This window comes from Protopterus annectens, chromosome 6.part0 (assembly GCF_019279795.1).
Source record: "Protopterus annectens isolate FY-2018-M chromosome 6.part0, PAN1.0, whole genome shotgun sequence".
Lineage (NCBI taxonomy): Eukaryota > Metazoa > Chordata > Ceratodontiformes > Protopteridae > Protopterus > Protopterus annectens.
Genome location: NC_056737.1, coordinates 1,469,515,828 through 1,469,542,632, shown reverse-complemented (window position 1 = coordinate 1,469,542,632; position 26,805 = coordinate 1,469,515,828). Strand labels below are relative to the sequence as shown.

The 26,805-nt window shown below is 35.6% G+C and overlaps 1 protein-coding gene across 1 annotated transcript in view; it reads left to right on the top strand.

Annotated features, from left to right (window-relative positions):
- Positions 1 to 26,805, top strand: part of LRP1B (LDL receptor related protein 1B) — a gene marked incomplete at its 5' end in the record, with an annotated part of 5,941,474 nt that overhangs the window by 1,404,080 nt on the left and 4,510,589 nt on the right. Inside the window, one exon of the mRNA XM_044073672.1 lies at positions 13,196 to 13,400. Within this exon, the coding sequence (XP_043929607.1) occupies positions 13,196 to 13,400 (205 nt within the window). The remainder of the gene's footprint in view (positions 1 to 13,195; positions 13,401 to 26,805) is intronic.

The following is a 26,805-nucleotide window of genomic DNA, read 5'->3' as shown; positions in this document are numbered from 1 at the left end:
ATTAAAGGTATCAATAATAGGTGAAATAAGTTATCCAATACTTTTCATATATTTTTCAAAGATTACAGGATAAATTTCCATTGTGAATCAGATGATTAGAAAGGACAGTCACACTTTTACAGATGGGCAGTGTAAAGTGTGTAATGCAGTACTCATTCTCATAAACCTGCACATTATGAGAGTAAGAAGCATGCAAATACGTATCATCGATATATGTAATTACAAAGCTATCCAAAATGGAGGATGCTGATGATTAATCCGTAAAAAAAAAAAAAAAAAAGCTAAAAATATCAACATTATTACAAGACCTGACAGAATTCTTCAGATCAAACTGCAAGATAGATCAACATTCAGCCGAAGCCTTCTACTTTTCTCCCCAAAGTGACTCATTTGGGCAAGATAGACCAACATTCAGCCGAGGCCTTCTACTTTCCCCTGCAAAGTGACTCATTTTGCTCCGCATCTTGTCAAAACAATATACTGTATGTAAAGGTCTCCCAAATATTTCTGTAAATACCTACATGTCAAAACATTATACTGTTTGTAAAGGTCTCCCACATATTTGTGTAAAAACCTAAATATGTTAAGCTGCTTGTACACCACCAAGCCATATTCCTAACCTACACTCCCTCCTTCTCTTCTTTTCCCACTCCAGTTTATTATTTTTAATCCCACCTTACCTATTATACTAATTCTACCCTTTCAGAGTAGTCTATTGTTATGACTGCTAGCTATCTCTCCTAAACAGCTGTGTTCTCCACCTTAACTCCATTTCACTTTAATACTTTATCTACTGACGTTTGCTTTTAATTCTCTGCTTCCAGTTTTACAGAGTTTCTACTGTCCTCGCGATCAATGGTTCTACTCGCTCTGTTTACTCTCACTCCAAACGGGCTCACTCCACTCCCCTACCATACTCCCATTCCCACCCAACCCCACTTTCCTTAGATTAATATTCCTCTAGCTACACACACTTCAGTCAACTAACCAATAGGATTTGCTATTACCTACTCTGTACTTCATTTTACTTAACTCCTTCCACTCCAATCAACATGGCTCCCTCCACTTCACACACACTATTCTTACACCTTACCACATTACTGCCAGCTTTTCTAATGTAATTCCCATCATTCAGCTCTAGATTAATATTCATCAAACCCATTTCTGTAACTAGCTCCCTAAACACCATACCTGATAACTACCCAGCAATTAATTCTATCCACTTTTATGTAACCCCACTACTCTGCTCTAAAATACACATCCTTCCCACAAACTATTCTATTTACAACTTAAGCTATACCTACCCTCTTTTATTTGGGTTCCTATTAAATGACTGAAGATGCATTCTTTCAAACGCATCTTGATCGAACTTGAAATCACGAAAAGGCAAAATAGTGAAACAGAATATAAGCAAATTCTTTCCCTGGGAAAGAAATTGCTTGGCTGATTCCATTACTTTGCCATTTTTGTGACTGTAGTGCGATCTCGGAGTTGGTATATTTAAGTGGGGGGTGGGGGCACGGCATTTATTTATTTATTTTTTTTTGTGGAACATTTAAGTGTTCGATGATTTAACATAGACCCTTTTATTTGACCTTATCAGCTCTAAACTAACCACCTTTACTCACTGACATTCATATATTTTCTTAACATTAGTCCAATATGATGACATCCATCCAAATCCCGGTCCCTCTACCACCAGTCTCCCTTTCATTACAATCCCCTCTAAATGGTTAATATCACTACACATAACTACCACCTTTAAAGCATTTGCAATAAAAAACTCTGACATGCATGCCTGGCTAGCTCATAATAAAACAGACATCCCAGCTATCAACAAGACATGGCTAAAGGCCAACATAAAAGAAACAGAATTTCTCCATCCCAGCTACAGCATAATAAGGGTTGATAGAAACAGCAATAAAGGAGGTGGCACTGCAATCCCATTCTCAAATTCTCTTAGCATTCTCCCATTTAGTGGTCACATCCCACAATACTTAAAGGCAAAAATGTTAGTCTTTTTTCTAAAAGTGAATAACTTCAAAAATCTCACTACCATAGTCCTAAACCCCAGGTAATAACATAGCTATTCTAGAAGAAATATTATCCTGGGACTCCCAAACTATAAAAAATGAAACCATAATTCTAGGTGATGTGAATATTAATTGGTCTAATATTTCCTCAAAATCTCCATCCACCAATAGTAACCTGTTTCACTATACCCAACTAATCTCCACCCCAAATAGATATAATAATAGAACCAATGAAGGAACCATCTTAGTCTGGATCCTAGTGTCTGACACAACTAAAATTACATCAGCTGGTACTCCTCAACTCTTTAAGCAATCACTTTCCTGCCTTCATTACCAGAGCCTATCCCTCTTTCCCAAAAAAAAAAAAATCACTTTAAACATGTCAAGCATATATCGAAATTCAACTCCCACACATTCAGCAATATCCTAAAAGACAAACTGGTATAACTGAAAAACTCTCTGCCTAGATGAAGCCCTGCACTGCTTTAACACTACCTTTCTAACAATACTAAATTGCCTCGCACCCACATGAACTAAAAGAACAAGAAATAGCCATGCTCCTTGGTTAACTAAATCTACTAATAAAATAATAACTAGGGATAAAATCTGGAAGCTATGGCATAAACACAAGAACAACTCAGACTTTTTAAAGTACAAACAGCTTCGTAACCAGACAAAAAAGCTTATATCCAAAGGCAAAAAAAGAATACTACTTGAACCTTTTAAAAAAAACCTCAAAAATAACCTAAAGCTATTCTAGTCCTCCATTAATGCTCTCCTAAACCCTGGCACAAAAACTAATCCTTTCTTGTCCCCAGACAAAACATCAGAACAAACAGCAAGCATCTTCATCTCCTACTTCATAGGCATGATAACTAATATCACAGCCACGTTCTCTCAACCTATTACCACAGCTTACTCCCCAAGTAATACTCCTCTCTCTCAGCACACTCAGCTCCAGCCTCCTCTCTCTACTACAAGCACATTTGGCCAAACTACTACCAGAACCCATTCTCCCTCGTTCACCTATGCAAACTTAGCCAAACCCAATTGCTTGTCAGAATTCAAACTTTCTACTGTTCCTACAGCAGCCATAAAACATCTTCTGCTGAAACTAAATCCCAGCTCAAATGCAGCAGATGGCTTACCAGCAGAATACCTAAAAATTGCTATAGACACTGTTGCTTACCCCATTAGCATTCTCATTAATAGAGCCATCCAAGAATCATACATCCCCAACCTCTAGGAAAAAAGCAAATATATTACCTCTCTACAAAGGGTTATCTCAACAGATATTTCCAGTTTCCACCCTATAGGTTAATAGGTTCATAGGTGTGTACTAGGCTAATGGCCCTGGAGCCTTTACAAGCCTAGCCCATAGGATTGCCCTGGCATCGTGCCACCCGGCCTTAGCTCCTAGTGCCTCTGTTGAGCAGAGTCACTGGAGTGATTCCCAGGGTGAGTTTTCTATTTTCCATCCACTCATCAAGATTTCTCTTGAAGAGGGCCAGTGAGGTGCTCTGCTTGACATGTATGAGAAGTCTATTCCATAGCATGGGCAGTCTCTGGGTTATGAACCTGTCCCTCCAGCATGTTCTGTTGATTGTGGTAACGAGGTTGAGGTCTCTGGAGCATGTGGTGTGGCAAGATTGGGATTTCTTTAGATGTAGCATTTCTAACAACTGGGTCAGACATGGCTTTATAAGTCAAGCAGAGATCGCCCCTAAGTAGGTGATACGAGACAGAGAGCAGTTGGAGTTTTTTGAGTCTGTCCATATAGAACAAGGGTAAGGACTAGGATCCTCTTTGTGAGGTACATTTGTGGCCTGTCCAGTTGTTGCAGATGTCTAGTGAGGAACATGCCAAATGGGGCATTGTACTCGATGATTGGCCTAATGAGGGAAGAGTAGAGGGAGACAATGACCTCTTTCTTCCTGGATGCAAAACCCTTAACAATGAGATGTATAGCTATTCTATCCCTATCTCCAAATTCCTAGAAAAATGTGTACATACCCAGCATCTACAATTCCTTCTTAAAAATCAAATCCTTTCTGAAACTCAGCATGGTTTCAGACCTGGTCATAGTACTTGAACTGCACTAATATTCTTTATGAACCTAGTTAATAAAGCCCAAGAATCATGGAAAATTGTCTCTACATTATTTCTGGATTTGTCTAAAGCCTTTGACATTATCTATCACACACTCCTCCTTTCTCAACTTACTAACATTGGACTATCTACTCCATCTTTAAACTGGTTCTGACAAAAACAATGCTGTAAAATTGCAACACTCTATTTCCCCATATATCCATAACCACACTGGTGTCTCCCAAGGCTCCATTTTAGGACCCCCACTGTTTAATATTTTCATCAACAACCTCCACCTATCATTCCAACATTCCAGCTGTTCAGTATGCAGATGACTCTACTATAATCTTCTCTTCCAAAAACTCAACCCAACCACAGCAAATTATTCGACTGGCAGTTACTGCAGTAGAGATTTGGCTACACAATAACCACCTGTCTTTAAAGCCAAATAAAACCAAACTCATAATATTCACCCCAAAGAAAAACACTCCCATTAATACAACTCAGTGCCACATGTTCTCTCTATACAACACCAAAATTGAATTAGTCACCCAAACCAAACTTTCAGGTGTTATAATTGATGAAAACCAAAATTTGACCTACACTTACAAAATAACATCAGCAAACTCACAAAAAACTGAGACTACTCTACAGACATAAACATTTACTCTCTCTCTCCACACAAAACAAATAGTTGCTTCCACTTATCTACTCCCTTCTCTAGTCAATGGTACCTCTCTACTAACTAACCTCCAATCCTCCCTCAAAGGGGTTGAGAGGGTGGCCTAATGGTTAAAGTGTTTGCCTTACAAATGCAAGTTGCAAGGTTTGAGTCTCACAAGGGATAATTGGCTGGGCTTAAAAAAATGGCTCGCAAGGGCAGTTAGCCTAGTACTAATCTATGAAACTATGAACCTAAATCTAAACTAGAAACATGCTACAAGATAGCCACATTTGCAACAAAAAAAGCACCACACCACTCACCACTGCCCTCTAAAAACATTAAATTGGCTCAAATCCCACGACCATCTTATTTATCTCCAGTTAACCACCACACAAATTCCTTAATAAACCTCAGGACTGCCCTGCCCTAAAGTCCTTATTTTACCATTATAACCCTACTATGTCCCACCTCCTCTAAATTCAAAAGCCCAAGTTACCTGCTGGTGAACTACTATATTCCTGGGTAATAGCTAAAACCTGGAACAGCTTTCCCTCAGCCATTCACACTACACAATGTATGGCCTCCTTTAAAACTGCCCTATATACACACCTCTATTCTGAATGTAATTGCACTAAGCCTCCTTCTGCCATTACATAGATCTTAGGGCCTTTCTACTATTTCCATTTTTTCCTTGTTACTCACATATTTCTGTTAATACTAATGACATTTTCCCCTGATCTCCATCTCTATTATCCCTATTCTTTCTGCCTCTACTGTTGTCACTCACAACTTCCTACATGTTCCTTCTCATATCCTACCACTTATTTTACTCTGATATACTATAACTGCTGTAGCATATACATGTCTTCTCCAGCTCAAAATCTTAGTTCATCTTCTGTAGGCTTAGCATCTTATTTTCATCCATATTACTATGTCAACTATAGTTGTATTACATTGCAATTTAATTTATTATGTGCATCTAGTGTGTGTATGTAAGATTTTTTTTATATTCACCCATACTTCTACGTCAACTATAGTTGTACTACATTGTAATTAGTTTTATTAAGTGTGTATCAAGAGTTGTATATACTCTAAGTGTTCTACTGTTTAGAAATATTTTCCTGCATTGGACCTGTATATACTGAAAATGTATGCCTTGATGTACTATGTATTCTATTTGTGTTTCATGTGGAGATTTTCTCCACGGGCCTCCACTGAAAATGGGCTCTGTGGACTTTCGCGTTAAACAAATGCCAATAAATAAATAAATAACTGTATAAAATGAAGCTCATATTAAATCTTTGAAGAATCTGATAAACTGCTATTCACAAAGCTGTCAGGGATTTACATAAAGTCAAGATAATGATGAGGAGGGAGATCGGATGGGTAGACTCAGTAACTATATGGTATCGCCTCTAACATATAAGCAAAGATCCATTTGAGTGGTCAGCTATACATTGTAAAATTACTCTAAAATTGATGCATTCCATCAGAGCATCATCCGAGTCAGCATTTCTGACAGGTTTTGCTGCTAAAATGTTATCTCTGTCATTATCTGTGACATATATATATATATATATATATATATATGGGTCTACTGTATAACTTCGAAAATACACTTCTGCGAAATTATACAGCAGACCCTGTGTTCTGCGAAAGTGCACTTACTTGAAAGTGCACTTCCGTGAACACTGCTTCTCCGAACATATTGTACCATAGTGGAGGACAGTAGAGAAACGTTCCATGTCCTCCACTGTGGTGCATAGTCACTGACCTTAGGGTTAGGGCATGAGTCATGGTAAGGAGATAGCCCTACTAGCTATCCCCTTACCATGACCTGTGCCCTAACCCTAAGGTCCGTGACTACCGCACCACAGTGGAGGACAGGCTATGTCCTCCACTGTGGTGCTGTAGTCACGGACCTTAGAGTTAGGGCATGGGTTATGGTAAGGGGATAGCCCTACTAGCTATCCCCTTACCATGACCCATGCCCTAATCCTAAGGTCCATGACTACTGCACTAAACTGCAATAACTAGCCCATTTTCTGAAGCGGGTTTCGCGAAAGTGCACTTTCGAGTAAGTGCACTTTCGTGTAACCCAGGGTCTGCTATGTATATGGGAGATACTTTTTTAGCTGTTTTTGTGATGAGTATAAGAATGCATTCCTTTAAATAAAATTGTTAGATAACTTGTCATAGCAAAACTCAAAGAATATAATATGAGTGTACAAAAACTAGTGTTCCTGTTCCAATTTCTGCTAAATTCATTCTAGTTCCTCATTTGATGATGCAATGAAAAACTTAGAACTTGACTTTTAGTCCAAATAGACATAGTGGTTGAAGACAATAGTGTTGAGGGCCTACACATCTTCTGTTCTTGTAAGAGTTTCCCAGCCATCAGTTAGTGCTTAGGTTCCTCAGGACTATTTGATTCTGCATGTGTATGTTGTATCCTTCGACTTTTCCCGGTTAGGGGTCGCCACAGCGGAACTCCGGTCCGCTAACGATTGGCAGTAGATTTTTACTTGCCGACTTGCCAGGCCTGACATACTGAATGAAAATAAGAGTTACTGCACTAAAATAAGTAGCTGCTGGTGAAGAGCTCTTTGGTAAAATAAAATGGAATACTGTCTCTTTAGACACCTTGACCAGGAGAGAAACTCATCAAATGTAGCATTAATTAATAAAAAGCAAGATGGTGAACTGCAGCTTCTGAAAGTGAAACCTAAATTATAAAGTGCTTTATTTTCTGAATTTATCTTATAGTGAATAGTAAACCATGATGAGCTCCATTTAAGGAAAAATGCAGTTTAGATATTTTCATGGGTAGACTTTTATAAAATTAAATTGTATTAAAAAAAATTGGGAAATGTTTTTCTTAACACACAGTTACACAATCTCTGTTATATTTGACTTACCTGTTGGGCAAATACATAACTCAGTAACTATTGTCATCTTTTTGCAGTAAAAGGAATATACAGACCCCCTTGCCTCCCTATCGATCTGTCTATGTATTTGTTTTTATTTAGATTTGTTAAATATTGACACAAAAGAGACAATGTCAGGATCTACTTAGAAACAATACAAAAAATAGCTGCATTCAGCAAGTTACTAACAATAAAATAATTTACCTAGTTATAGGTCAGTGATATACATGAAGGAAATTACCTGTACATTATCCAAAGGAAAAGATCCCCCCACAAAAGAAAAGAAAATCCATTTGTAGAGCAAGAACATCAATATATCCTTTTGAATGAGAAGATGGTTTACAGTTTGAATCATAACATTTACAAGTACCATAGAAATGACACACCCTTTCAGTTAGACATTGCCATAAGAGACCTAAGCATGCTTGTTGATAATTATTTATATTTTGACAATCATGTCACTGCAATAGTTAAGAAAGCCTTCCATCTGGCATATCTAATTTCCAAAGACAACTGCTTTAGATACAAAGAATTCCTAATTCCTCTTTGGTCATATTTCATCAATGTCTAGCCTTTAGTGCAATAAAGGTTCTAACCCTATTCGATTTTCTATTCCTTCACAGACAAATGCTTCTCAAAGATCATATTTAACAACAAAGTCAATGATTTGTATGTTGTCTGAAGAAGAATTTTTTAACCTGAAAGTGCTCACCTACTGCTCTGTTTTGTTTTATTAAATATTGATTTTATCAGCTTGTTGGTCCAGATCATTGTCTTTGTAGTTGGATCCTGTTTTGAAGCCGGATCTTAGGTGCGAAGTCTACAATTGGTTTTGGCTGTTTCATAAAAAATCATATTTAAGGAACTAAATCTTCTTCACCAAGCAAATAAGACATGATGGAATGATAGATCCGTATCGCAATATATCCTGCACCTCTGAAGTAAAATTTTGCTATATGGTCATACAGAGTAACACCATTACCACCTTCATGGTATAACTAGATATTTGAATGGGCAGCCTAAAATTTTCCACAAGTCTGTATCACACTGTCTTTCTTGAGACTGGTGGGAATTTTTGAATATGTCTGCAGATGGGTCCACTTTGATTTATCAAAGTTTCAAAACTTCGAAACACATGGCAGAGACCATACGATTGAAGTTTGGAAACTTCAAAAATACAATAAAAACGCTTAAAGTAAGCAAAAAAAAGTTACCTTTACATTTTTGCAGGGGGGCTCCCCCCCACACCCCCACATCCACTGCTGATTAAATATACAAACTCCAAGATCGTATTACAGTGAAGGAAGTGGTAAATCTCCCGTTTTGCTCTGGATGGTGATCCCAGTTCAAAGTGTTCACAGTTTCAAAACTTTGATCATATGATCTCGGCCATATGGGTTTCGATGTTTTGAAACTTTGATAAATCAAAGTGTACCCCTGCAGACAGCTAACATAGTGCTATGTATGAGCCTGAAACCTATCATTAGTTTTGTAGAAATAGGCGGTGGAAATGGAAGAAGAAAGAAAACCAAGAAGGAGTTAATTAAGCATGATGGAGAAGTATTTGCATGGCTAAAGAAAGTTATTGACTCATTTTTAGAGAAAAAAAAAAAGCTCCTTTCATTCAAGACTGTGGTATTTTGAGGCGGATGTTAACTTAGATCTCTAGTATTTAAGTTACTGGAATGTCATTTTGTATCACTTTTAAAAGGTACATTTTGAGGCATTTACTAATATAGGCTATGAGTTGGACTACTGATAGATGTGAGAATGAATGAGAGAATGAATTCTCAGACTTTAGGGACAAACACTGGAAAGTGTGGTTGCAGTAAGTTTATTTTAGTGATGGAGTTTGAAATTAAATAGTCATGCATTCCCTAGATACGCTGGAGATGAATCTGCAAATTCTTTTGGACTTTACTGTTAGAATCATAGCTGGGGAGGAAGGGGACAAAGACACTTGGAACAAAACCTACATCAGCATCATCATATGTGCTGTCATGTATGTGTTGTATTTTACTTACTTATGGATTTATTTTTTGGAATGTCCTAAGTGGATTAAGCTGTAAGCAGTTCATATTTGTAGGCGACCACAAGAACAGTCCATAATGGTGATTCCAGATAGTAATATATCTTATAATCATAACATGCCCCCCCCCCCCACCACCATGACTGGGAGAGTGCTTAATCACAGACAGAAATGTCTCCCTTCTCCCCTGGAGAAAGTAAGCTAAGAAGTTTTGCTCTTTCCCTCTCTGCTCTCCATGAATCCTCTAGCAATGGAACCACTACAAGGATATCTTCCAATGGGAATTATCCTATGAATAAAACAACAAACTACATATGCATCAAATTAGTCATGTAGATTTTTAATTGGTCATTTTGTAATGCACGTTTTCAACACATGCACACTATGCAGTGAGATATTTCTTTGTAATCCATGGTCACTATATATTACACACTTGCCTTTTCCCAACATGCTGTAATTATATTCCAAACATATGGGGCATAGATATGATTAGGGAGTTCCTCAATATAAATAGATATTTTGATAATAGCAAGGTGCAACTAAATTGCAGTTTACTTGAGATTATTTTGGAAAGCAATATATTTGTGTTTGATAATGAATTTTATCTCCAGAAAGTTGGCGTCACAATGGGCACTGCCTGTGCCAACAGCTACGCCAGCTTAGACCTAGCCTGTTGGGAGCAACAATTTCTTTTCTCTGATGTCAATCCTCACTTTGTGGTATGTCAGATTTGTGGGTGATATTTTTTTGTTATGGAAAGGACATGTAAGTGAGATAGAAAGCTTTGTTCACTATTTGCATACTACCACCGATTTTCTGAGATTTACTTATCAGTACTCATCTAGTGAAATTGACTTCTTAGATGTTAAAGTTATTAAATCAGAGTTGAATGATGTCACTAGTAGCATATATAAAAAACCTACTAGAAAAAAATGCCCTGCTACACAAATCAAGTATGCATCCAAGACATAAACCTAAGAATGTGTTGAAGGGACAAATTTACAGGGTCTTACGGTTACACAACAAAGACGATGATGCACATAAGGCTCTTGAAGCCATGGCTCAAGAATTTCTAGAGAGAGGTTATTCCAAACAGAAAATTGACACAACTATAAGAGAGCATGGACACATAGAAATGATAGAAGCAAACAGTACTTAAATTCTCACCACAATGATGCTAGCAGGGGTAGACAAACTGATAACAAGTTCAGAGCAATGTTTGAATATTCAAGTGATATTAATGAATTCACTTCTATTATCAAGAAAAATTGGCATATTTTACTGGACGTACCTGAGCTGTTAGATAAGATTGGAAACAACCCCACTTTTTCTTTTAAAAATAATCGGTCCTTGAAAAAATATCTGTGCAACTAGATGAATATGAATAAATGCTTTAGTTTAACCCGACTAGGCACATTTCCATGCAGAAGATGTTCTGCTTGTAAACATTTATTTACACACAGAACTTTTACTCATCCTACAAGAAAGTTTACTATTACTAGTTCTAGCTATGCTGATTGCTGAACCATCAACATTGTCTACTTTTCTTTCTGTCAGAAATGTTACGCATTTTATGTAGGCAAGACTAACAGGATGCTCAAAGATAGGATACTTGAGCAGATTTGAGATATCAATAATTATAAAGAAACTAATGCCTTAGCAAAACACATCAAAAAGACAGATTGTACACATAGTTTCAAGTTCCTTATGATTGAAGTGGTCCATATAGGGATAAGAGGAAGCAACATAGAGACTCAGAGAATTGAATAGAAATGGATTTTGTCACTTCATGCAGAGAAATACCCTGGTCTGAATGGTGTGGCATCCTTAAAACCTTTCCTCAAATCTCGTCTACTTAAACACTGAAATTGGCAGTTTTTCTCATATGTCTCTTTCTTAGATGCATGCTCATTCCATTTATTTAGTATTGACAGATTTGCAACTCTGCTTGCTTTAATATTAATTTTTTCATAGAGATATTTATATACTAAGATATTTATATAGATACATACAGAGATATATATGTATTTTTATTTGTATTTGTACTATTTATACTGAGATATATATATATATATATATATATATATATATATATTTAACATAGACTGCATTTTTAAAAAAATATTTATATATTATATATTATACATCATATATTACATTGATTTTAATAATGTTTCATAGCTTTAGACAGGAATATGTATTTTTAACGTTTTTATTTTTTATTGTTCTTACTTATGGCATACAATTAATTTTCAATTAATGTATGTCAGATGATGCTCTACACTTGCTATATTATGGGTCTGTTAGATAATCATTTGTCTGATGAAGCAACCAGAATGGTTGTGAAAGTGCATACGTCTATGTGTGTTTCTTTTTTTTAATACATTTTTGGTGTGTAAGTTCTGGTGCAGTAGTTATTTTCTGTTGTCTTTAGTTTCTGCACTGCTCTGCACCCTTAAGCCATTCTTTTCAGTCTCTAACAACACATTTACATCAGAGCTGTACAAGGCCCAAAACTCTGCCAGATATGTGTGTAGGTGGTCACCCAACACCTTGAATAGTTTTTGCTTGACACTTGCTCATTCACAGAGCTTCATTTTACTTGTTTTCTCTGTCAAGCAGCATTTGCTAAACAGTTGTCCAGTTAAGTGCTATTTTAAATGGTTTGGTTTCACAAAGCTAACCTATAATGTATGAATCCATAATTTGATTGACTGAATATACAAAAATTGTGATTTACTAAATGATCATATTACTTTTTTACTGGTAGTAATTGTGAAATAAGATACAGGAAACAAATCTTCATTACATTTTAATAACTCTGCAAAAATACAGCAATGGTGAAAGAATACTTTCAAAAGAGAAATGACTGAACAACCTTAATAAATGAAATTTTTTTAATGCTTAGATGGCATGGAAGATGGTAAAACAGTGTTACATTTCCATACTTCATATGATGCCATTATAGTTTGTACTATTTTGATCAATATGTGCTTTTATACTTTGAAAGGATGTTGTTCAGAAGTGACAATGCACTATGGCTTAGTTATTGCCTTGAAAAGACTATGGACATCTGATAATGTTTATGCTGTGCTATTTTTGCATCCTCCTTTTCCATATGTGTGAGACTTCTTAGTTATCGATCGATTAAGGACATTACACAATATTAATTGCTTCCTTCATCAACAGGTTTTAACTTCAGAATTCTGTACACAGGAGCTCATGTCTGTGTTTTTACAAAATTTGAAATAATGGTTAAAGCTTAACAACGTAACAACCTTATTCATTCTAAATGTGTAATATTGTACATGGAGAGTTACTTAAATATGCCTGACTGAAAGAAAAATATTCTACAGCTATGCATTTGTTGTGCTAATATTTCAATAATGCTTGTGGTGCGCATACTTTATATTGATTCATTATACTCAGTTTCCCTGTTTACGTGACTTTTCAGGTGTAATGGGTAATGAAATTATCATCCAGCATGGGCTCGCAACACCTGAAGGCTTAGCTGTAGACTGGATTGCAAACAACATTTATTGGATTGACAGTAACCTCGACCAAATAGAAGTCGCTAAATTAGATGGAACAATGAGAACAACATTGATAGCTGGATCCATGGAACATCCCAGGGCAATAGCACTGGATCCTAGATTTGGGTAAGTTCCATTCATTTATTTCGACTGATGCTTATTCTGGTACTTAGAGAAAGTATCATCTTCAGAACAAATGCATATTTCCAATGAACTGAATACTATGTATATACGTACTATGCAGGTCTGTGCCAAACATGACACAAGTTATTTTTGCCGAATCAGGTGATTATGTCACACTATAAAGAGAAGTATATGGAGGATTGGGAGCAGAGAGATGCAGCCTAATAAAACATTTCTACAGGTATTACTTTTTTTTCTTCTCCTTGTGATGACTCCTAAATCCAAATTCTCTGTATTTCTTCCACATCGTATGTATAAGAACTTGGTAACTCCCTAATGAAGTGGGATAACATGCACTTAACAGAGTATGTGACAGGAGTGCTTTGTTCTTGTGCAATGGTTGTTAGATTCTGCCAACATGTCATCTCATTTTATCTATTTATCTCTATAACTATATATATATATATATATATATATATATATATATATATATATATATATATTTATACATGGTTTAGAATCACCATTTAGGGTGTTTTCCAGTTCACATAACGTCAAACCAAAAATGGTTGACTCCATAACAGTGAATGCTATTGTGGTTGTAAGGTCAACATTCTGCATAGAGATTGCATAACAGTGGGGATCAGGAAATGTGCCCTTTTCTGACTGTAGTGCGATCTCAAAATTTGTATGTATAAGTAACAGGGGGTATGAGGGGCACAGGGGGGCTTGCCCTCCTGAAAAAAATTAGTTGGAAATCAATGAACTTCAACGTACATTGGCTAGTGTCGACAATGATGTGTCGACAGTACATCATTTTGCCTAGCTGATGTTTTAATTTTCAGTGTTTTTTTTTCTCCATTAAGTAAACACTCGACTGAGTGATTTTCAGAAATGTGTTAGTAAACCTATCACACAAACACACACACACACACACACACACACACACACACACACACACACAAGACTCCATATGTTATTCATCAGGCTCAGATGAGTTTTATAAACAATATAGGTCCAAACTCCATTTACATCATTTTACTCAGTCTACCGAAGATAGGATATTCAGATAACAATACCACATGGCTACTGTGTGAGTCACTGTCCTTTAAGATTTTTTTTTCAATAAAATGAAACTATGTTCTTTGGAGATATAGGCTCAGTGACTGTAAATGTAGTAGTGGAGTAGACATGTACCTTGGAAGAGGAGCAAGACAGGGATGATTACTTTTCCCACTAATATGATGGTTATATAATCCTGCACGTCATTAAGGAAAACAATATTGTAACTATTAATTATGTAGTAGAGAGACTGACTTCATCATTTTTTCAGACAAAATCTATTTATTTCTTTTTTGGACATGGATGTAGCCCTTTTTGATTATTAGCCATTTCTTGACAGTTTACATTGTCTCAGGGTTGACCATAAGCCTTACCAAAATAGTATCAGTTTGTGGAATAAACCTTTCTATGATTTCTTAGAGGTGTTTTGCCCCATCAAGTACATGTTTAATTTTTTCTACTGGAAAATATTATGTCACATGTTGAAATCAACTGAGATTACACTTACTTAATAAGTGGAAATATTCCACCTTCCTTTTCATGTCAGACTTTTGACAATCAAAATTATGGTTAGTCCTTCTTGTCACTATTCAGCCTTACACATTACAAACCTCATCACATTTACCTCATTTAGACATCATCTAAAATACATCACAAGAATTCGTCCACACATATTTGAGTGCTGAAAAATCAGAAGAATGGCTTTGGTCAGCTGTATGCTTTTTTTTGACAAAGAGGAGATAAACTCTTTTTTGAAGTGGAGGCATTTATTTTTCCAGATGTTGATGTATGTTGATCAATGTTCATTCTAATTTTAGAATAGAAGTATCTCAATGTGTCATTATAGGAGTAATCCTCTTTTTCTACCATATATTTATATGATGAATAGATTAATCTCCCAATTCTTAAATGATGTACTTTCATGGACTTGGCTGTTTTTTTGTTAAATGTGTTGGTCAAAATGTGAGCATAGAAAATGAATCTCTCTTATAGATTATCTGATATATTCACACATAATGGCTCATTTAGTGGGCTGTCAGGGGTCAGGATCCACAAGATCATACAAGCACTCAGGTCACTTCCCCTAAGTACAGGTATGAATCAGTCATAGTCCATGTGGCTGTGAAAGACCTGAGATGTACCCTCTTGGACTATATGGAGAGAGACATGATTGAGCTCTCAAAATGTGAGTCACTGACTGGTATGAGCCTAGCACTGACCAGCATTCTAACATCTCCAAGGATGATGCCACAGTAACAGCAGAAAATGATCAACTTTAATGTCTGTTAGCTTCTAGTGTCATTCCAATGAGGTTGAGTACTTGTCAGCCTGTGATATGTTTGACAGGCCAGCCCACTTTGCTAGTGATGATCTTCACCTGTCACCTCAAGGCTTTTGGATATTGTCCAAAACATTATCAGTGCCTATATTTCCTTTATTTGGAATTGCCAAACAAACATTCCAACAAAAGTAAAGCTACTCAGGACAAGCTATAGGTGTTCCTGCTCAATGCTAAGAGTCTCAACAAGAACTTGCACTCCCTATAAGCTGTCCTCACCCTGGAGAATGCTGACATCTGTGCACTTACTGAAACATGATTCAGAGTCACAGAAAGCACTCCAGCAGTGCGTGGCTATAATGCCTTTCATATGTTCCAACCACCCGCTGAACATGAAAGAGCAAAATGTGGAGGTGTATCTACCTACATATCCAACTAACCATGGGAAAATCCATTACTATATTCTTGCTAGCTACAGGTCCTCCACCATGAACAAGGAAATGAGGAAACCTATACATCATACCTGAAGTTACTAGAATCACTCACCATCCAGCCCGATACCATAATCATAAGTGATTTTAACTATCCCTCCATTAATTTGAAAGCACAACAGCCACTAACATGCAGGCCCAAAGTTTTCTTGTCTTTGTAAATTCAAATGCACTGGAGCAGCTATGCAGCATTCCCTATAGGGGAATAAATATCCTAGATCTGGTACTCACAAATGTGGGCGAGTACTGCACCCACCTAGTCTGATGTCTTCACTGGTAAGATCAGATCAGGAAGTGGTCACCTTGAAATAAAGGTAAAATTAGTCCCCCTCCCACCGCAAAGACTTTAAGAACTTTTCTAAGGTAAAATACCCCCTATTAGGGAACAGCACAGCTAGTTTCCAAGCTCTCCCAAATCCATAAACATATAAACTTATGCAGAGACATACACAAAAGCCATATATGACCATATAAACAACTGCATAGAAATGGCAGCACCAGACTGAAATAAACCCAGGTTAAACCACAAAAACAAGCCAACATGAAGGACCCCTGGTATTAATAGTTTGTACAACAAAAGAAAGAAAATCCATTTGAGTATCAAGAAGGGTTATGCACAACAGAGCAAAGAGTCCCTCATTAGTCTAAACAAGTGAGTAAGAGAACTAGTCAAGTCTCTAAAGCAGAATTTGAGTTTAAAAAAGCCTTAAAATCTAAGGATAACTATAAGGCATTATTCAGTTATGTCTGCAGTCTTAAGGGCAACACAACAAAATGGTGGAATGACTTGTAGACGACATCACCTATACTCAGTCAGAAGATATAGCAAATCTGCTGGCCAACATATTTAGCTCAAATTTCACCTCCATATCACCCCTGTTCTCCCCCAAGAAATAATCTCTACCACTTCACTGCCAGTTATCACCAAGGAACAGGTTGTCACTACACTCTTTAAAGCTAAAAACACACTTTCATTAGGCCCTAATGATATACCGGGTGCCTTTTAAACAGCTTAAATCAAAACTTATCGGGCTCATTAGAATCTCTGTTTAACCATAGCCTCCTGACTGGCTTTGGTACGATAGAGTGCAGGACATCAATAGTGATTCCTCTGCATAACGGTGGATTATCTACTGACCAGCAAAATTATAGACCCATAAGTATGACTAGTCTTATAAGTAAAGCCATGGAAAGATTAATCATGGACCTGATAAATGATATCATATGAAACCTCCAAACAATGGGTCTAACCCAATTCAGATTTGTCAAAGGCAAGTCATGCATAGTGAATCTGGTGGATTTCTTTAAGAAAGTCACTAAAGCCACGAATGAGAGTAAAACTGTATGTACCACCTACTCTGACCTGACTGAGGCATTTGACAATTCCACACTCAGGTATTATAAATAAACATACAAAATTAGGCATAAATACCTACATCACCAGATGAATAGCTAGTTGGCTCATGACAGGGCACCTGGGGTTAAAGTGGGTGAATTCATATTCAGTAAGAGGCAGCTACTAGTGGTGTGCCACAGGTCTCAGTGTTGGGACCAGTCCTGATCGGAATATACTTCTCAGAAGTCAAGGTTAATGTGCAAGGCCTCTAGAAGATAAATGTTTGCTGACAGCTGCAAGCTGCAGGCAATCACTGAATCCCTTAATGATGTAGATATCCTTCAGTAGGGTCTAGATCAGACAAATGGTTGGTACCAGAACCATGGACTAAAACTAAATGCAGAACAAAAAATGCATTATCGTACCCTTTGAGAAGTCAAATACCTGTGCAAATTGCAACATCAACACACAACCCTAAGACTAGACTCAGAGGTGACAGATCTGGTACACAAATAGATAGTAGCCTGAACTTTGACCACCATGTTTCCACAGTGATGAGGAAGTCCTTGTATGTGGTACAACTTATAAGTAAAGGTATGGCATCCAGATCCAAGAAAATTATAGTCCCATTGCACTCAACCCTCATTAGACCAATAATCAGTACAATGCACCATTTGTCATGTACTTGACTAGGCACTTACAGCAGCCAGAGTGACCTCATAGGTAGCTCACAAAGAAAATACAGGTTATAAACAACATGTCTTATGAAGATAGACTATAAGTCTTATCCCTTTATTCTATCTTTTATAGACCATTAAGGGGAGGCCTGTGAATGACCTTACAAGGCACTCACAAATCCAACCCTGATGGAGTTGCTACACATCTGCAAGGTAAATGGCATGAGGCTCACCAGGTCTAGGGTTCTAAACTTTGTCAGCCATTCAAATAAAACATGTTGGAGAGACAGATTTGTGTCTCAGAGATTACCCATTCATTAGAAGAGGCTTCCTGTTCATGTTTAGACAAATCTTTCCCTGGCCCTATTCAAATAAAATTTGGATTGACAGATGGAAAATCACAAATTCATACCTGACCTAGTCCCTATGTCCCTTACGGAAAGGGGCAATCTGCAAAACACTCAAAAATAGGCACAAGCCTATGCCATCATTTTACCCCCAGGGGCCATATATTGGGTAAAATAGCTTGTAAGAGCTCTTAAGCCATTAGCCTAGTAGTCTCCTATGACCCTATGAATCTCTTTTGAAGTGAGTGCATCTCTGGAATAGACAGATTAGTAATTTTAAGAAGGCAGTCCTATATAAATGAATTGTAAATCAGTAACATGAGACACATCACCTTTAGTAATATTCAGCTTTAAAAAAGTGTTATAACATTGTGACTCAGTACTGTGATACCCTATGGTCTTCATAACTAGTATATAAAATTCAGTTTACAATTCTAAATATATAATGAGTTATTAAACAGACTAAAGAATAATATTGTTACTGTCAAAGAGTGTAATGATGGCGAGGTTACCGACTTGCTCTGCTCAGTAATATCCTGTACTTTTGCCTATCATCCGTAGAAATTTTGTTAAAGATGGCAATGATGTGGAGGGATAACCATGATCAGATTGTGCAATGGATTCCTGACAGATGAATTGTAACATCGCCATTGGCTTTAAACATCCTATGTTAACTTCATAACTATAATGTGTCAAAGTAAACTGTAAACAGATAAGACACCCATCAAAAGTACAAATGACAGGAGAGATTTTAGGTTAGAGGACTAAGGCTACAGAACTTAATTCTGAAGGAATATGACTTCTCCGCATAGATCTATCCAGTAAGAATCAAAGATAATCACTAAGAACTAAAAGTATTGAGTGCGGTGAGTAACAAACTTTCTTTGTATAGATATATGTATACACCTATAACCTGTATGCCCAAATTGTGAAGGACATTCCTTTTGCACTATCAACACCTGAAGTTCAACTTACTTAGTTACTTATTTGCTATTGTTTACTAGTTTGCACATTTATCAGTAAGTCAGCTGTTCAACCGTGTTATCACCATTAATATGCAGCTTAAGCTGCTATTGTCTCAGACTGTTGAAATATTCAGAAGCATTTTCCCCTCAAGATTTACAGATGTCATAATTTGACTCATTTTCAGTTATACCCCCAGCTACAAGACAGCCAGCATGCATGTTTCACTGACAGGAATAACATTGTAAGCAGACTTAAACTAAGGTAACATTAACAGAAATAATAATGCTGTGATGTAGCAATCATGGTGTTCAGGAAAAATAAACCAGCAAGTTGAGTAGCATTTCATTCATGAAATCATTTGTGATCTGCACTGTTTGGTAATGAAAAGCTTATTTTTTTTAATACAGTAAAAACTTTAAATCAGAGCAAACTTGAATATGCAAAAATCAAAACATCAGCTACAATACAAATGTAGAAAGCTGCAGTTGCTCACGTTCACCTGCAACAAACATGCTAGCCTCATTTTTAGTTGTGCTTACAGGTGTTTTAAAGTACGTTGTATATGGAGTCTATGTACAATTTACATTTAAGTTTTCTTTAGTTTGATTTTGATATGTTCTTGTTTCAGAATTTACATATTTCAACATGTTCTATTCAGTTTTATGGCTTTCAGTACATTTGTGTACAGGAAATTGTCAGACTGGATGGGATGAAAAATAGATCAGATAATTTAAAATGTATCATTACTTACTGTGCTACAGGTTTTAAATTATGCACACTACCAACCCAGTTTTGTTGGGCTACATTATTGGATTGGCATGTGTGACACTGTCAGTCCACCTATCTGGAATTTTGTAATTAATTATATGTCATTTGTGAATATTGATATGATTGATACAGAACTGTATGTTATGTAATGAACTTCAAGAATGTAACCACACAGGTAAGACTGGTTTAACTGAGTGAAGAACTGCAGGCATTAATTTTGCAACTTTGTGCAGTGCGAGTAGTGCTGCCAGTAATGGGTGACCACATCGTAACTGAATAACGGATTTGTAGTGGGGTTACAGTAACAGCATGGGATGTGGTTGCATAGTGATGGTGAATGATGACTTTTGGATGGCTTTGACTTATAATGTGGTGCTTACTTGTCTATTATGATTTGTCAGAATGTCTGGGACTTGAATGAAGGAACGCTTGCTTGTTGTTATGTATACATGGAACTCGGCGTGATGATTCTCGGATGATATTTGCATTAAGAACACTGAAGAGAGGGAGGGAGGGATGGGGAAAAGTTTAATAGAGTGATTTTGAGCTGGAAAGCGGTTAAGTGGGGACATTGTAGCTCGAGATTGCTTAAAGGTGAAGATTTTCACAGTTTGTAAGACTCGCGATCTGGATAGCCAGTTAACAGCTCTCTATCTGTAACTGCTGTTTCTGTTTAGTGTTGCTATAGCAATAAGTAGAGAAAGCTATAACTGGTTGTCAACTTACTCATGGAATTAAGGAAGTATGACCATATTATGTGTTTGGGAAATATATTTAGATATCCTTTTGAATAATTTATGTTCCACAAATAAGAGGATAAATGCTAAAGCAGTTAGAAACTTATAATTTATTTAAGCATAACAACATAGTTAATTAAACAAGAAGCTCACTGCAAATCATACTTGGTATACATCTATAATATTGAACTGTTGTGCTTCACACTACTTTGCTCATATCTGTATAAATATCTGATTTGAAAGTTTCTTCTATAATCTATCTATAATTTACTAATTTAACCATATTAAGAGTAAAGCCTTATAGACATGTTTTAAGATGATTTAAACATATTCTAAATTTACTGAGCAATATTATTGACATTTTATGACTGTCTGTTATATGATGTGAATAACACTAACAATATATGTCACTTGTTGCAAGCCTTTGCAAATACAGGTTTAAATAATTTTCTGTGTTATAAAAGGATGTGGTGAAAGACTGGTGTGAGAAACTAAACCAAAATGTTGTGTAAATATGTATAGATTCACATATTGCTATTGTTTATCAGCTACTATTTATATTTAATATGAAACGAAATGGGGATTCTCCAAAGCTGAAAGAGCTTAATAATTAACATAACTCAGATACATATGTTATGTATGTATAGATGGTAAGGATACATACATTAAGTTATGAAGAAATATTGAGCCCCGACAGCTGAATGTTATAACATCATAATCATTGTATTTTAAAATATTCTCCTTTAACACTTACAAACTATATATGAAGCTCAGATGAAATGGGAAAGAAAGTTAGATAGACCACCAGACTTATCTATCTTTTGGACTAGGAATGTATTTCATTCCATGTTAGGTAGGGTTTAAAAACCACACGAGTTTAATTTCAGTAAACATTTTAGATTTTATAACTTTAGTTAGTTTTTGTAAGCCTGACTTAAGCCTTTTCTTGCTGATTACTTTAGAGCAAATATTGTTGACCGAAATAGATGATTGTCTACAACTTAATAATAAATCAATACTACAGGAGGGGACAATTCCATGTAAATATAACAATATATCAAACTCTTCTTCAAAGATAACTTGATATGGATCTTACTTTATTATCTTTAAACACTAATGGCTATAACCCAAATAAAAGATCTAATCTACTAAAATATCTAAAATTAAACAGAGCTCAAGTAATACTCTTACAGGAAACACACTTAAAAAAAATGATAAATATATATGGAACCCAAGTGAATATATGACCCTGGTCTGCTCCACATTTAAATCAAAGAACAGAGAGGTAACAATCTTATGGAAAAAGAATTCCTTAAGTCCTGAAATTCTACACAGATATGTAGATAATGACGGTCTTATAGCTACTGTCATCTTAAGGTTTAATAACAGGATGTGGACACTAGTAAGCCTAATCTGGTTTCCTGGTATTAGGGTGGGAACAGTTAAAAAACACCTAGATCTTATTATAAATACATCTGAAGGAAATTTAATAATAGGTGGGGTTTTTAATTGTATTACTGACACATCTGAAACCACTAACAAAAAAATCGCCATGCTTAACATCTAGTGCAAATCTATTAAAAAGATGGACTGAGGCTTTAAAATTGAAAGATACTTACAACACTATAGATATCAACTCATTACTATTTTCTCATCAAGATTATAGATTTGGCACGCAAACCAGACTAGACAAATTATATGTTTCTCAGGATCTTTATACAAAAATCACATCCTTCTCAATAATCCCATGTCCTTTATCATATCACAATTCCCTTGTCCTAAAAATGCAAATAGATTTTAAAGGGTATATATTAGATCACCGAACACTTAAAAATGTGAACGGTGATTAATCGACCCTATGTATGGGAAAGCTTATAATGTCAAAGTGTCAGAACAGCGATTTTTTCGCTGTTCCAATAAATAAATAAATAACAGTTTCAAACATTACATTAAGTGGCGAGATTTACATCCCCACACCCCCTGATGGGGGGGCTGCACCCCCACTTCCCCTACTTAAATATACCAACTCCAAGACCTCACTACAGTGCCAAAAATGGCAAAGTACTGAAACAGCCAAGCAAATTCTTTCCCAGGGAAAGAATTCGCTTAACAGCCACTTTGATATTTTGTGTTTTCAGCCTTTTATGTTCAACCAAGATGCATTCAAAAGAATGCGTCTTCGGTCTTGCAATACAGACCCATTTTATACCATTAACACTTATCTCTAGAATTCCCTCATATATCACAAACATTAAAGAATTCAAGCAATGGTTAATTAGTGAACTTCATTTCTTTTTAAATTTAAACTGCAAGCCATAAGTGAAGATAGTAATGGTCTGGGATTCATTAAAATCTTATATATATGGTAGAACAATTAGATGGTATAAAAATAAACTTAAAGAATGGGAATCAGAATTATAAGAACTAAAACCACCTCTTATTATACAAATCAAAAAAGGACTTCAATTTGATTAGGAACAAAAAGATAATAGAAGATTTAAATAAAACATATGAAATATTAAACCATAAAACTAATTTAACCATGGAGAGATTAAAAATAAACTCTTATGGTAGTTCTCCAAAACACCTACATAATATATCTGTTAAAATCATTATGCAATCTAAAGCTAATGCTATTGTTAGCATCTTACATGAAGGGAAAGGTAAGAACGTTTCAGAAATGATGGATATATTGGATGTTTTTAAGTATCATTACACAAGACATTATAAAAACAAAAACTATAACGGACAAATTAAATTTAGAAACTATACTCCCTAATATAAAAACAATCCCTGAAAACTTACAACAGGAGTTACAAAAACCCATTACACATAAATAAATTACTGAGAAAATCAAAGAGAGTAAAATTGGTGAATCCCCAGGGATAGATGGTTTAATTATAGAAATATACAAACTATTTCCTACAAATATAACCACATTGTTACATAAAACAATGCTTAAAATTCAAACTCATGCAATAATCCCCCCTCCATGGGGATATTCTTTAATCACCCTCATTTTAAAAGAAAATAAAGATTCTAGTCATTGTAGTTTGTATAGACCAATTTCATTACTGAATAATGATTATAAAATATTCTTGTCTTCTACGGTAAATAGAATAAAAGCTGAAATATCTGAAATAATAACGACCAAACTAGGTTTATACATAATAGACCAAACATAATAATATAAAAAGGATACTGACATTGATTGATTATTTAAATAAAGAAAATTCAGAAGCCTTGATAATTGGACTGGATATAGAAAAATCATTTGATTCTTTAAATTGGGATTATTTAATTAAAACTCTAGATGTATTTTGTTTTCCTCTCTCCTTTATTACATTCATTAAAATGTTTTACAAAAAATAATTTAGCTCATGTTAAAATAGGACCCTTTACTTCAGAGGCAATCCAAATTACTAGAGGCACTAAACTAGGTTGTCCTATGTCACCCATTTTATTGGCATTGACCGTAGAGATACTACCTATATTAGTATGGAACAATCGAAAGATAAAAGGCATAGATATATATGACCGATATAATTCCAAGATCATGCTCTTTGCTGATGATGTGCCTCTTACATTATCAGACTCAAAAGAAGTGTTAGAGGAGATTGATTTATTGATAGAGAACTTTTACTCAATCTCAGGACTTCATTTTAATAACTAGAAATCAAAATATATGTTATTGAATAAACAAAAAAATAAAAATTGATAAGAATCACACCAAAGGCAAGCAAGTCACAACATTAAAATACCTGGGGATAGAGCTGGGTGGAAATATATAGGAGACACTGAATATTAATTACAGAAGGGTTATTGATACAATAAATACTCTGGTGAACAGGTGGAATAACTTATTTATATATTTTAAAGATAGATTACAACTGATAAAAATGGTACTACTTCCTAAAATTTTATATGTAGTACAAGCTATTTCGTTAATACCTCAGAAAAGCTATCTTAAGGAAATAACATCAATATTGTTAAGATTCTTGTGGTATCCTAAAAGAAACAAAATTGCATATAGTCACCATATTAGACAATGATAATATAGGGAGGAAGGGTAACATTGTCATGATATGTTCTTACTGTGGAGAAATCACTTTTTTGAAAGTACTGCTCTCAGAGAACTGCACATGCTCTGAATCTGTTGCTGTTGTATGCATGTTTTGATAGTTATTCTTTTTTTTTGTTTGCTCTTAGTTGCTGTTGATTTTATTTTAAAACTGTGTGTTACTTAAAAATGTGTATTTTCTTGGAACTTTATAAGTTATTTGTTAGGGCCAGTTAAGAGAGATTTATTTTCCATTCTCTGACTATAAACTGATAAAATGTAGCCACTTTAATTTAAATGATTTTAAATGAATGGAGAACAGCTACAATTATTTTCCTCCATGAGGGAGGACCTTCTACAGACCCAAGCAATTACAGACCCATAAGTCTGACAAGTCTCATTTGCAAAGGCATGGAAAGACTCATTATGGATTTAGCTAATCAAGACACAGGAAACTTCCAAACAGTGTGCCCATCTTTGTTTGGATTCAGCAAGGGCGGGCAATGGTTACTCAACTTGATGGTTTTGAAAAGGTCAGCAAAGCAATGGATGAAGGTAAAATGGTACATACTGCATACCTTGACCTGCCTAAAGCTTTTGACATAATCCACTGCTGAAATTTAGTAGAAAAGCTAAATACACTGGGAATAAATGCCAGTGTCACCTGCTGGATTGCCAACTGGCTCACAGGATGAAGAAAATCAAAATAGGGGAAGTTACCTCCACAAAGAGACCAGTCACCAGTGTAGTCCTTCACCGTTCTATGCTGGACTTCCCCTGTTTTGCATCTACTTCTCTGAAATAATAAAGAATAGCAATGGCTATGGCTGGGTAAGTTTGAAGATGACTGGAAGCTAGGAGAAGTGACTGAATCTTAAAATGACTTAGCCATCTTCCCGGAAGGTTTGTGTCAAATAAATAGCTGTTGTTAAAATTATGGTCTGAAACTAAATACCAAAAATACATTATTGTTTCCTTTGGGAAGTCATCTACCCCAGGAAACTACCACACTGACAACATGCCTTGACCCATCTCTTTCAAAATTTGGAGCTTGTTATGGCAATGACCTAATTTTTGACCAACATGTGTCTACTGTTGTAGGAAAGTCCTGATATATATATATATATATATATATATATATATATATATATATATATATATATATATATATAACTTATAAACAGAGGGATTACAAATGTAGCTGCTTTAATTTACTCAGCCTTCATTAGGCTAGTCATTAAATATAATGCCCTCTTGGTGTGTATCTGTCCATATGCAAGGAACAGCTGGAATGCCCACAGAGACATCTTACCTATGAACCTATGCTTTGTGGGAACATCTAACAAGTAGCATTTTTATATAAAATAAGTTGATCAGAGCAGAAAAAGTCTTTATCTTTCAATGCTGTGATACTGCTTCTGTTGTTGTGTGGCTATCAGGTATTATTGAATTCTTTGCTGAAGGCTTACATACTTGCAATCTTTCTTTTCTTCTTATGCTATTGTGGTTTATTTTACTTTGAATTTTTGTTTTTACTTTAATTTTTTAAGTCATTGTTTAGGGACAGTTATCAAAAATTTGGCTTCCATTTCTTGATAGAAAAGTGATTAAGTCTGTCTAGTTTGTGGGAGGAGATAAGAAGCAGATTTCTTTAAGGTAAGCAGAAAAGTAAAAGGTTTTCATCT